Here is a 12,385-nt window from a genome sequence, read left to right as displayed (position 1 = left end):
CAGGGTCAGCGCAGGGAGGAGGGGTACCTATGGTGTTGTCGCTGGAGATGATCAGTCCTGTTTGCTGCATCCCGGGCTTGGGGTAGTGGGGAGCGGGGCAGCAAGCCAGCTGTCCACCCTTACAGAGAATGGGAAATGTGGATAGGAAGGGAAGTGACACACAAAACAGGAAGTTTCCTGAGGGACAGAGCTCCAGGAAGAGCCAGCCTGACCTGAGGGCACAGCTGGAGTGAAGAGGCCTGAAGCAGAGGATGTGGCTTCTGGCCCTCCCCTCCTTTTTGCTGATGGGGCCACAAGGAGGGGAATTGGTTTTCTCAATAGCAATTGCATGATGTCACTTGGCCAGTTAGAAAGGTGTCTGTCCTAGCACACAGCCTGTCACACATTTGGTAAGTGCTCAGTAGTGGGAGGCAGGTTCAGTCAGTCTGCCTGGGCCTCAGAATGCTCATCTGGGAAATGGCACTTGCCTTTGGCCAGTGTCACTCCTCTCCAGCCTTGATTCCCTCCTATGCATGGATGGGAGGCACAAGGAAAGCAGGACATAGCCAGGAGCTGCAGGTGGTTGGAAGGTCCCCTTCCACCTGCTCTTAGGCAGGCACCTTGGCTGTCTCGGAGCCTAGTTCTGTAGTAGGCCGGATGAGTCTGAAGATCCAAAGGGTGCCTTCAAGTGAGCTGAGGGCTTTGCGATAACCCCTGGCATGGCCTGGGTACCAGGAAACCCACTGGTGGGCTGCCAGATGCCAGGCCCTCAGAATTTGTGCTTCCTGTCCGTGAAGAAGAGCCTCCGAAGCTTGTCAGGCTGCAAGGAAGGAGGAGATACTGGGGCCTGGGGTCGCTGGACAGGGAGGGAAAGACCCAGGGTCCGAGGACCCCTCATTGACCTTGGGTTGGGGGCCCAAGCCCAGGACATGAGGCCAGGTTGGAATTCTGATGGTTGATTCCACGAGCCTCTCCCGGTGCCTGAAATCCCACCTTTAGCTCTCCAATTTTGGATGCAGGGTTCACCCTCTTCTGGCGAAGGAGAGGAGGGCAAGGAGTGTAGAAAGGGTGGCGAGCCTCACCTTACCTCCCTGGAGTGCCCTGGTCTCCCCTGACCCGCAGTTGGGGGGCCTCAGGATGCACTGGTGTCGAAGGTAGGGTGGGGTGAGGCTGTACCCAGGCCCACAGAGATGGGAGAGGACATGGGGCAGCCACAGGGAAAGAGCAGACATGGGATGTGGCTTCTGAGGGTCTCAGGACTATCCACTGCTGGATCCGTGGTTCCCGGAGAGTCAGGATCTCAAAGGCTTCTATCCATGGGGTATGGGGGCACAGCCCTGTCCTGAGGGAGGAGCCGTCAGCACTTCCCGGGAAGATCTTTCCACCAGGAATCCGGCCGGAAGATCTGTGTGTGCCTGACTGAGATCAGAGGACTTGCCCCTGGGGAAGGGACTCCCAGGTTTTATTGTCTCCGGGTATAGGCAGAGTGCAGTTGGGACTGAGGGCTCCAGAGAGTTCATCTGCCTCCCTGAGAACCCTGGACCAGCCCCACTCCTGGCCACTGCTCTCCACACTCCTGGTCCCCTCTCCTCCTTACTTATCAGACCCCTGCAGAAACCAAGAGGGAGGGGAAAGGACCCCTGGTCTGCTGCAGAGAAAGTCCTTAGAAGGTCCTGGAAGCCCCCAGCTTACACCCAAATCTAGCAGCTGCCTCTCCCACCACCACCACCACCACAGAGATCCTCAGAATAATAGCTGTGTTCATCAAGAGCCCTCTCTGGGCTGTGTCCTGAGCAGGAGAGGATGTCTAGTACTATCCTCTGGGCACCTGCCCCTGGATACAAGCAGAGGATCAGCCCATTTTACAGATGAGGAAATGGAGGTTCCGGGTGGGGTTGCTAAACAAGAATGTAGATGCCCAGTTAAGTTTAAATTTCAGATAAACAAAGGAATAATGGTATTTGAGACATACTTTGAAATGGTTTTCGTTTTGGTTTGGTTTGTTTTTTCGTTTGTTTTTTTTAAACAGAGTCTCACTTTGTCTCCCAGACTGGAGTGCAGTGGCGCAGTCTGGACTCATCACAACTTTAACCTCCCAGGTTCAAATGATCCTCCTGCTTCTGCCCCCCAAGTAGCTGAGACTACAGGCCACCATGCCTGGCAATTTTTTGTATTTTTTCGTAGAGATGGGATTTTGCCACGTTGCCCAGGCTGGTCTCAAACTCCCAAGCTCAGGCAATCCACCTGCCTCCGCCTCTCAAAGGGCTAGGATTACAGACACGAGCCACCATGCCTAGCCTCAAAAATGTTGTTTATCTGTAATTCAGGTTTAACTGGTTGTCCTGGAATTTGTCTTGCCCAAAGCTACAAGGCGAGGGAGTAGGGGCAAAAGGGCTGTTCTCCTGTACCCAGAGGCTCTGAGACCCCTGCAGAGACTGATCTATTGTAGAGAATGCCCTTAGAAGAGCCTGGAAGCCCGTCTTACATTCAAATCTAGCAGCTGCCTCTCCCACCACCACCACCACCACCACCACCACCACCATTTCCAGGCAGATGTTAGGGCTGGAAAATTCTGTGTACTTCCAGGCAGTGATGGTGACCTGACCTGCCTATGCCTGGGGGCTACAGGTTGTCTCCTACCACCAGGTGCTAAGGGCTGGGAGCCGCCCCACCCCGTCTTGGAGCTCACCTTGTGCATCCATCCAGTCTCCTTGCTCTTGGTTGCTGGGATCTGCTCATAGGTGTTCCCAGGCTCTGGGAGCCCTGGGGGGCCTGAAATCCTCTTGTAGCCATGGTCCATGGGCCCATGTACCCATGGGCTATATGTGGGACTGGCCCCAGGATGTGGGGCCCTGGCTGGGTCACCCAAGCAAGCTGGGATCTGCTCATAGGTACTGCCTTCTTGGTCTGGTGTATCCCTGGGCTCTTGCAGGGGGCCTTCTGTCCCAATGAACTCATAGATATCTGCAGAGCTGCCCTGGGAGCAGGGCTGAGCCTTTTGGCTCAGCTTTGGAAACTCTTGCCTCCAGGTAGCCCCCAGGGATCCCATGGCATCAGAACACCCCCAGGAAGTGGGAGACTCTGTGGGACCCTGGTCTGGGCTCACCCCAGAGAGGACAGGCACCAGGCCATCAGGCCTATTCTGTTCTCCATCTGAGAGTCTCCTTTGGGCCTCCCTGTCTGGGGAGTAGGCCTGGCTGCCAGCTGGAACTGGTGCATGCCTGCTGGACCCCTCTGTGCCCAAGCCTAGCCGTGCCTGGTTCATCTTCCTCACGTCTGCATAGATGATGTCATTGGGGCCTCCAAAAGACTCTTCCAGGAGAGAGGAACTCCTCTCAGGGAGTGGGGGCACTCTGATGGGAGCCTGAGGAGACAGGGACAGAGAAACTCTTAAGGGGCAGCCCATCACTAAGATGCCCTCCAGTACAAACTCTCTCAGATAAGCCGAGGCCCCCTGTCTTGGCTATAGTCTTCCTGCCTGTACATGCAAGGGTTGGATACATGACACTCAGGGTCCCTTCCAGCTCTCATGCTCTAGGACTTGTTCTTTTTTTGGTTTTTTTTTTTAAGATGGAGTCTCACTCTGTTGCCCAGTCTAGAGTGCAGTGGTGTGATCTTGGCTCATTGCAACCTTTGCCTCCCAGGTTCAAGCTATTCCCCCACTTCAGCCTTCTGAGTAGCTGGGATTACAGGCTCCCACCATCATGCCCAGCTAATTTTTGTATTTTTGTAGAGACGGGGTTTCCCAATGTTGGCCAGGCTGGTCTCGAACTCCTGACCTCAGGGGATCCACCCGCCTCGGCCTCCCAAAGTGCTGGGATTACAGGTGTGAGCCACCACACCTGGCCTAGGACTCGTACTTTACCTTGGCATTCAAGGCTTTGGGTCACCAGCTCTACCTCCCACCCAATTTTTCCCTCCCCTCCTCCCACCTCCTCCCACTTCCATTGTGGTCCACTGTTCCCTCAGTGCCCCCAAACCCACTCATTGCTGCATTTCCCTTCAGAATGGCCCATCTCCAAGTCCCATCACTCATTTAACAAATATTTAGTGAGCACCAACTATGTGCCAGACACTGTCCTAGGTGCCAAGGACTCTGGTGAGCAAGACTAACTCTTGGGAGTTTATATTCTAATCTGGGAGATGGGCAGCATACTGCTGCGCTGTGTAGCACAATATGGTTTCATGTGCTATATGATGGGCGAATATATCACAAGACAACGGAGTGTGGGGGCATGATCAGTGCTACAAAGAACAAAGCAGGGTCATGGGATAGAAAGAATGGCAGGTGGGGAAGGCAACATTTTCTGTCATAGGTGGGCCTTTCTGAGGTGATATTTAAGAAAGGAATGGAATGCAGTTAGAGTGTAAGCCATGCGAGTATCTTGTAGGAAGAGCATTCCAGGCAAACGGTAGAGCCAGTGCAGAGGTCCTGAGGTGGGAGCAAGGTTGGTATGTTCAAGGATGATCTAGAAGGCCAAAGAAGCCAGAGAAAAGGCCTCACTGAAGCCTCCAGTGAAGAAGCAGGGGGTAGCAGGGCATCTGGTGAGGCTCTTGTGGGCCCTGGTGAAGTGTTTAGGTTTTATTCTAAATATGAGGAAAAGCCATTGGCATGCTGTGATCTGATATAAAGAAAAATCTTTTGGCCGGGCACGGTGGCTCACGCTCGTAATCCTAGCACTTTGGGAGCCGAGGCAGGCGGATCACCTGAGGTCAAGAGTTTGAGACCAGCCTGGGCAACATGGCAAAACCCTATCTCTACTACTAAAAATACAAAAAAAAAAAACTAGCCGGGCATGGTGGCGTGCACCTCTAATCCCAGCTACTCAGGAGGCTGAGGCCGGGGAATCACTTGGATCCAGGAGGCAGAGATTGCAGTGATCCAAGATGGTGCCACTGCACTCTAGTCTGGGTAACAGAGTGAGACTCTGTCTCAAAAATAAAAGTAAAAATGGCTGGGCACAGTGGCTCATGCCTGTAATCCCAGCACTTTAGCCAAGGCAGGCAGATCACTTGAGGTCAAGAGTTCAAGACCAGCCTGGCCAGTATGTTGAAATCCTGTTGCTACTAAAAATACAAAAATTAGCCAGATGTGGCGGCAGGTGCCTGTAATCCCAGCTCCTCGAGAGGCTGAGGCAGGAGAATCAATTGAACCCAGGAGGCGGCGGAGATGGCAGTGAGCCGAGATTGCACCATTGCACTCCAGCCTGGGCAATGCGGTGAGATTCCATCTCAAAAACAAAAACGAACAAAAACAAACAAACAAACAACAAAAAAAATATCTTTCTGAGTCCATGGGGTGCTATGGAGAAGAATAAAATATTGACTCACAGGCACCCCACACTATAGCTTACTAAGGGATGTTCAGGCATTTCATATCCGTTTTCTCATTCAAGCTTCACAAGAACCTCAGGCATGGTAAACTGAGGCTCAGAGAAATTATGTGACTCACCTAGAGCCACATCGCTAGAAAATGGCCTTGGCCAAATCTAACTAGCCAGAGGCAGGCAATGGCACGGGTGAACCCTGGGTGATTCCAAGATGGGTCTGCACCTCTGGGCCTGGCTCACCCTCTACATCCGGAGGCAGTGGCTGGCCTGGCCTCAGGGTCTGACTGGGAGCATGGCACCCACATCCCTGGTCTGGCAACCCTGACTCTAGGTGGCCCATAATGCTTCTCACCTCCATGCTTTCCTCCTGGGAGAGGTTCCGGGGACTCACATCCAGACTCTTCTGTGCATGGAGGAAGGAGACCTGGGGCTTTGGAGATGAGCAGGGGCTGGCGGCCTTGTCTGGGACCACTGTGGGGCATACCATGGCAGGCAGGTTTTCTGGGTCCACGATGGTCTGGTGGAGGCCCCGGGTGATGGCATCATACATATCATTGTCCTCTGGCTGGGGGTATGGGGATACAGCAGGCATGTGGTCACACAGGCCCAGTCAGTCTCCAGAGCCTACATGAGACTGCTGGTAAGAGACTGCAACATTCCCACCGGGTTCCTGACCTCAGGTAAGACATCACCACAGTCTCCCTTTTTCCAATAGAGATCATGACCCCACACCGAGTGCCCCTGGATGACAGTAAATAGGGAGGGCTTGAAAAGGGGTATGCCTGAGTGATGGATACCCCAGGCCTGGGCTCCCTGCCCAGCCACCCTCACCCTGGGGAAGTGGGGCGCCTACCCGGGGGCAGGCAGTAGTGAGCATCTCTCCGAAGGGCTCAAGCTGTGCCTCCTGGTAATGGCGCACAAGCTCAGCCAGGGTGCTGTGGCTCTGGGTGTCTCCTGAGATGATGTAACGCCGGTTTCGAAGCTGGTTGATGACAAAATGTCGGCAACGATTGCTGCCCCTGCAACACAAGGCAGCCCAGCCTTGGCCCACGGTCTGAGCTCTGTGCCCGGGTGCAGGAGAGGGGTCCCAGCTCTTGATCCAGAACAGACCTGCCTGATCTGGGGCCACTGTACCCCACTTGGAGCCATGGTGTGTTCGTCAGGAAGCTACGGAGAGGTTTTCAAACCATGGAGCCCTGGGATCTTGGGAAGTACTTAAGCCTGCTCTGGTGGAGTCAGGGAAGGCACAGCTGCAACTGGAGTGAGGCAAGTGAGGCACTCATCTTGAGTGCGAAATGTACAGGGGCACCAAAAAACTCAATCAAGAAAACTAATAATGCAGTATTTTAGAAAATCAAAATATATGAAAAAAAATCCACAATGAACAAAACACCAAAGTTTTAAATAAAGACAGGATCCAACCCTGCACCTGTACAACTCGACCTCCCCCTAGTCCCCACCCTGGTGCAATGATGGAGTTCCATCTCCCACTCCCTCTTTGGCCTGTAAAGTCCCACCCTAAAATCTCACCCTCTGCATCTTCCTTTTTCCTAGAAAAATAACGTCTACACAATGATGTGCATACATCATAAATGTGCAGTTTGATGAATTTCCACATAGGAACCCTCCCATGTAACTGCCACTCAGATCAAGATATAAAACCTTTCTAGCCCCCAGAAGACCTACTTGCACTCCCGTCCAGTCAATGCCCCCCAAAGGTAGCCACCATTCTGACGCCTATCAGCATAGATTAGCCCATTAGAGAACTTCTATAATACGTCTCTTGTGTCTAGTACCTTTCACTCAACATTGTATCTTGGAGATTGATTCATGTCCAAGTAGAATTAGTTTCTTTTTTTTTCTCATTTATATGTAGTATTCTAGTTAATGAAAAATCCAACATGTACCTATTCTGTTGATGGACATTTAGGTTGTTTCCAGATCTGGGCTATTATAAATAAAGTTGCTGTGAGCATTCTTGTACATATCTTTTGGTGAATATGTACTCATTTCTGATGAGAATATACCAAGGAATAGAGTTGATGGGTCATGGGTACACCTGTATTTGGCTTTAGTAAATCATGCCAAATTGCTTTCTAAAATTATTGCAATGGGGGCACAGTGGCTCATGCCTATAATCCCAGCACTTTGAGAGGCCCAGGCAGGCAGATCACTTGAGGTCAGGAGTTCAAGACAAGCTTGATCAATATGGTGAAACTCCATCTTTACTAAAAATTAAAAAAAAAAAAAAATAGCTGGTATGTGGTGGTTGCCTGTAATCCTAGTTACTAGGGAGGCTGAAGTAGGAGAATTGCTTGAACCTGGGAGGCGGAGGTTGCAGTGGGCCGAGATCGTGCCATTGCACTCCAGCTGGGTGACAAGAGTGAAACTCCATCTCAAAAATAAAATAAAATAAAATTATTGCAATGTATGAGAGCTCCAGTTGTTCCACATATTCTGTCTTTCCATTATAGCCATCCAATGTGGCTTTAATTTGTGTTTCCCTGACAGCTAATGATGCTGAACATGTTTTCATATGCTTATGGGCCTTCTGGGTTTTTCTTTTTGGTAAAGTGCTCAGTTCTTTTGCTTTTATTTATCGAATTATCTGTTTTCGTCTTATTTATTTGTAGGAGTTCTTTATATATTCTGGATTTGAGTCCTTTGTTACATATTTGTATTCTAATAGATAACCTATTCAAGACTGCACGCTGATCTTTTTCTTCTCTTAATAATATCTTTTAATTGTAAAAATTCTTAATTTTGGCTAGGTGTGGTGGCTCACGCCTGTAATCCCAGCACTTTGGGAGGCCGAGGCAGGTGGATCACCCAAGATCAGGAGATAGAGACCAGTCTGACCAATATGGTGAAACCCCGTCTCTACTAAAAATACAAAAACTAGCTGGCTATGGTGGCGTGTGCCTGTAGTCCCAGCTAGTTGGGATGCTCAGGCAGGAGAAGTGCTTGAACCCGGGAGGCAAAGGTGGCAGTGAGCAGAGATCGCACCACTGCACTCCAGCCTCGGCAAGAGAGTGAGACTCTGTCTCAAATAAATAAATAAATTTTTAAAAATTCTTAATTTTAAGGAAATCAAATTAATTACTCTTTTAAGATTAGTGCTTTTCGTGTCTTGTTTAAAAAATCTTGGCTTCTCATTTTCAAAGGCATTTTCATTTACCTATGACAATGTTTTCCTGTTTTCTTCTAGAAATGGTATTGTTTTGCTTTTCTTTCTTGGATCTACAATCCATCTAGAATTAATTAATTTTTGTGTATGGTATGAGGTAGCAGTAATTGTCTTCCATTTAGATATCCAATTGCTCCTGCACCAATTATTGAAAAAGCAAGCCTTTCCCCCATGGAATTGCAGTGATGCCTCTGTTGCAAATCTGGTAACCAAACATTTGGGACTGTTTTGGGACTCTTTTCTGTTCCCTTTTTCTATTTGTATACCTTTGAGCCGTCCCACTTTGGTCTCTTTCGTAAGTTAGTATTCTCCCTAAGATCTTATCTGGGAAGAAACAAAACAAAAGAAAAAAATCCCCAAAGCTCAAAAGACATTTGAAAACTACTGAATTAGTATATTTCAAGATGCCTAGCACAGTGTCTGGCACGTAGAATAAAAATATTTTGACGACGACTAACATTTATTTAAAGTCCTTACTGCATTATATGCATTGTGCCAAGCACTTTTAAATGTATCAACTGATTGCACACTTTCATCAATCCTATGAAGCAGGTACTATCATATTCCCATTTTACAAATGAGGAAACGGGGTAACAGAGAAGCAAAGTAACTTGCTCAAGGTCAGCGTTTGAACAGGGGCAGTCTGAATATGTGACAATTTTGAATCAGAATCTGAAGACTTTTAAGTTTACCCTGGAGCCCTGGCCTCCCTCCCTACTTAGAGAAATCTTCTTACCTCCTCTGAATTTCCCCTTCCAACCGACCTACTCTTGGGACAAGATTCGACATCACCATCTCTGCCTTTGTCCTGGCTACCTTGTCTCCTTCTCTCTATCCCCACTATCCTATCCTAGCCCAGACCTCATTATCTCACATTCAGGCAATTGCAGGAGTCCCCAGTGCCCCCACACCTCCAGCTCTGACTTCCAGTCGTCTCTCCATAGGCTGCCTAAAGGACCTATGCAAATACAGCGAACCAGATCATCCTTCAGGATCTACAGACTTAGCTAGGCATCCAAGGCCATTCTAAGCTTCTCCCACCCTCCCCTCCAGGCATTCCTCCAAAGGAACCAAGTGTTCTGCTGCACCCAGCAACCTGCAGCTCCCCAGCACCCTTGTCTTTCATGCCTCTGTACTTTTGCACATGGCATTCCATCTACCAGAGATGCCCTCCTAAACCCCAACCACACCCTCCTTTCTGCCTAGCAACTTGTATTCTTTCTTCTATCCAAGGCTCAAAGTTCACCTCTGTGAAGCCTCCTCCAACCCCTACTCACCTCCTTTGAAGGCTGTGGCTTCATCGGTAGCATACGGCCAGTGCTGCTCAGGAAGTGTCTGCTGAGCATGTGATGGATGAATGAAGGAGTCAGGAGTCAGGACCCAGGGAAATCTAGGCAATTTGGGCCAGTGGGGCCTCTGCACTAATCTGCAAGGCTAGGTTATGGTAGGCTGAGCTCGCTTGCCCAGAGGGCTTCCCCTTACCTGTAGGACAAGATGTAGCCGGTGGCTCGGTCACTGAGGCGGATAAGGAAGGAACCAAGAGCTCTGTCCCTGAGTAGCTGCTCCGTCTGCCTGGGCAGAGGACATGCCATTAGCTGGGGTCTGTGCCCTAACAGCAGCAGGTACAGCCTGACTTAGGCCTCTCTTGGAATCCCTGCTGGCCATGCCTTTGGGTTCCAGACCTCCAACCCTTTATAGTGGAGCCACTCAGACCTGTGGATTGGTCTGTGGCCTGTCAGGGCTCAGTATGTGGTCTATCTGGGCCCAAATGATTAAGTTCAAGACTGTCTGGGGCTGGGTCAGGGTCTGAAGTCATATGCACCCCCCGACTCCCCACTGCAGCCTCACTAGCAGGCACACTGGTTGCTGACCCTGGCCACCCACTCTCCACCTGGATGGTTGTGTAGCAAGAATAAATCCACACAGCTGGAGATGTTGAGGTTCAGTGGGGGGTCCCTCCCTCAGAACCACTGTGTACAGTACTACAAGATGTGCACTACACACGAGCTTCTGCAGGGAGAAGATACTGCTATGTCTGAAGCAGCTAAAAGGGACTCATTCCTCTTCCTGTCCCCTTCAATCCTAGGCAGCTACAGAGATTTTTCACATGGTGCCAAATATTTTGGAGGCATGGTGAAAAGTTCCACCTGTCTTGTGGTTTGGCAGTACATAGACCAGTACATATTCCTTCACTCAGTTACTCACCAAATACTGAGTGCCTGCTCTATGCAGCTAAATCATTTGCAGGGCCAGGTGTTAAATGAAAACATGGGGCCCCTGGTTCAAAATGATTTAGAATATCAAGACAGTGACAGCAGAGTATTAAATCAAATGTGGAGCCCTTTTGACCCTGTGCTGTTGCACAAGTCAGTGCCCATAAAGCCGGCCCTGGCTCTGTGCAGGTGCTGTGCCAGGACCTAAGGACTGGCTGGATTTGTCATTCCTTCACCAGGTGTTTTGGTTGCTTGGAGACCCAGCCCAAATATAAAGCCAAACCTGTATCTTGGCCTTTATACCTAGGGTAACCGTGCATCCAGGTTTTCCTGGGATGGCCCCATTTATGACAGTTCTCCTAGCTTAGTTACTAATAGTGTCCTGGTTTGGACGATACATGATATGGTCCCCTAGTTACTCATCAAGTCATGGTCTGGCCCTCTTTCTGTCCTCTGGCAACCTGGCAGCCCCAGCCATCCTCAACTTGTACTAAAGTAGAGGCCGTTGCCGTCCCCGACTCTGCCTACAGAAGCCACTACCAGAGGACATGGTGCTCCTCAGTCTGTTCCCCTGCCCCCCGCCTCCAAGGGCCCCTGCCTAGCCCAGGGAAATGACAGGAACCAGTCTGATCCATAGTTCCCAGACCATTTTCTCAGCTCCAAGGGGCTGTGGGCTATGAGGGACCTGTGGGCAGAAGCAGCCTTACTTGCGGGTGATGAATCCATGAAACCAGGGAGGCAGGGCACCGTTCTGCAGAATGAAGGGGGCCTGTGTCTCCATGAACCACTTCAGGGCAAGCTCCTGGAGCTCAGCCAGGGCCTGGCTGTCCCCTGCCCCCTCAGGATCTCTCCCTAGGCTGAGCTGCTTTAGGCTGTCCTCCATGCTGGAGAGCACCGGAGTGGAAGCAGAGCGCACCCAGCGCACATGCCTCTATATCTGCGTGTGCTCTGGCTCATTTGCCTGAGCCCATGCCCTACCCAAGGACCCGTAGCACACAGCAGCCCTATTGTCACCTCTGGGTTGGTGGCTGGTTCTCTCCTCTGATGCTTTGGGGTGGGGCACTTTGGCTGGCTGCAGACATGGGGGAAGTAGCCTGAGAGGGGTAGGGAAGGCCCTCCGTGGCTTCCTGGCCAGCAGATGGGCTACCTCACTGGGTCTGGCCATGTTCCCCACAACCTCTGGTCTTTGTCACAACTAAAGATCGGACCCTGGCAAAAGTCCACAATGCTGCCCCTGGGAGCAAAGCAGTGGATTTAAATTCTAGGTATCCTTCCTTCATGGAGGCTATTTTTATTTTGATGGAGAAGTTCTGTGCTAACTAAGTCTTCCTTCCACTCAAGATTTATTGAGTCCCTACTGTGTGCCATGTAAATCTGGGCCCTGGGAATAAAGCAGTGAACAAAACAGCACTTTGCCCTCATGGCACATACATTCTAGAGGGAGACAAATATATGTGTAGAATATAGAGTCAGATGGAATAAGCACTCCAAGACAAAGGCAGAAGAACAAGAGAGCCCATGGGCTACGTTATGCAGATAGAGAGTCAGGGGTCAGGGTCAGCCTTGTTCAGGAGGTGACATTGGAACAGTGAAGGAGGAAGCCAAGCAAGCACCTGGCAGAGTGGACCCTCATCAGCAGGGGGACGCACGCGCAAAGATGAGGAGGTGGGACTTTG

At 50.5% G+C, this 12,385-nt stretch overlaps 1 protein-coding gene across 1 annotated transcript; it reads right to left on the bottom strand.

Moving 5' to 3' along the window:
- Window positions 1–217: 217 nt before the first annotated feature.
- SH2D7 (SH2 domain containing 7) lies at window positions 218–11,592 on the bottom strand. The gene is made up of 6 exons (XM_010378660.2): window positions 11,417–11,592; window positions 9,979–10,068; window positions 6,163–6,328; window positions 5,662–5,874; window positions 2,669–3,343; window positions 218–799 (listed from the first exon to the last, which is right to left on the bottom strand). Exons 1-6 carry the CDS (start codon window positions 11,590–11,592, stop codon window positions 749–751), a joined length of 1,371 nt encoding a protein of 456 aa, XP_010376962.1. The 3' UTR covers window positions 218–748.
- Between the last annotated feature and the right edge of the window lie 793 nt (window positions 11,593–12,385).

This window comes from Rhinopithecus roxellana, chromosome 5, assembly GCF_007565055.1.
Source record: "Rhinopithecus roxellana isolate Shanxi Qingling chromosome 5, ASM756505v1, whole genome shotgun sequence".
Classification (NCBI taxonomy): Eukaryota; Metazoa; Chordata; class Mammalia; order Primates; family Cercopithecidae; genus Rhinopithecus; species Rhinopithecus roxellana.
The sequence above is the reverse complement of the archived record's forward strand: the minus strand, read 5'-3'. Positions and strand labels throughout refer to the sequence as shown.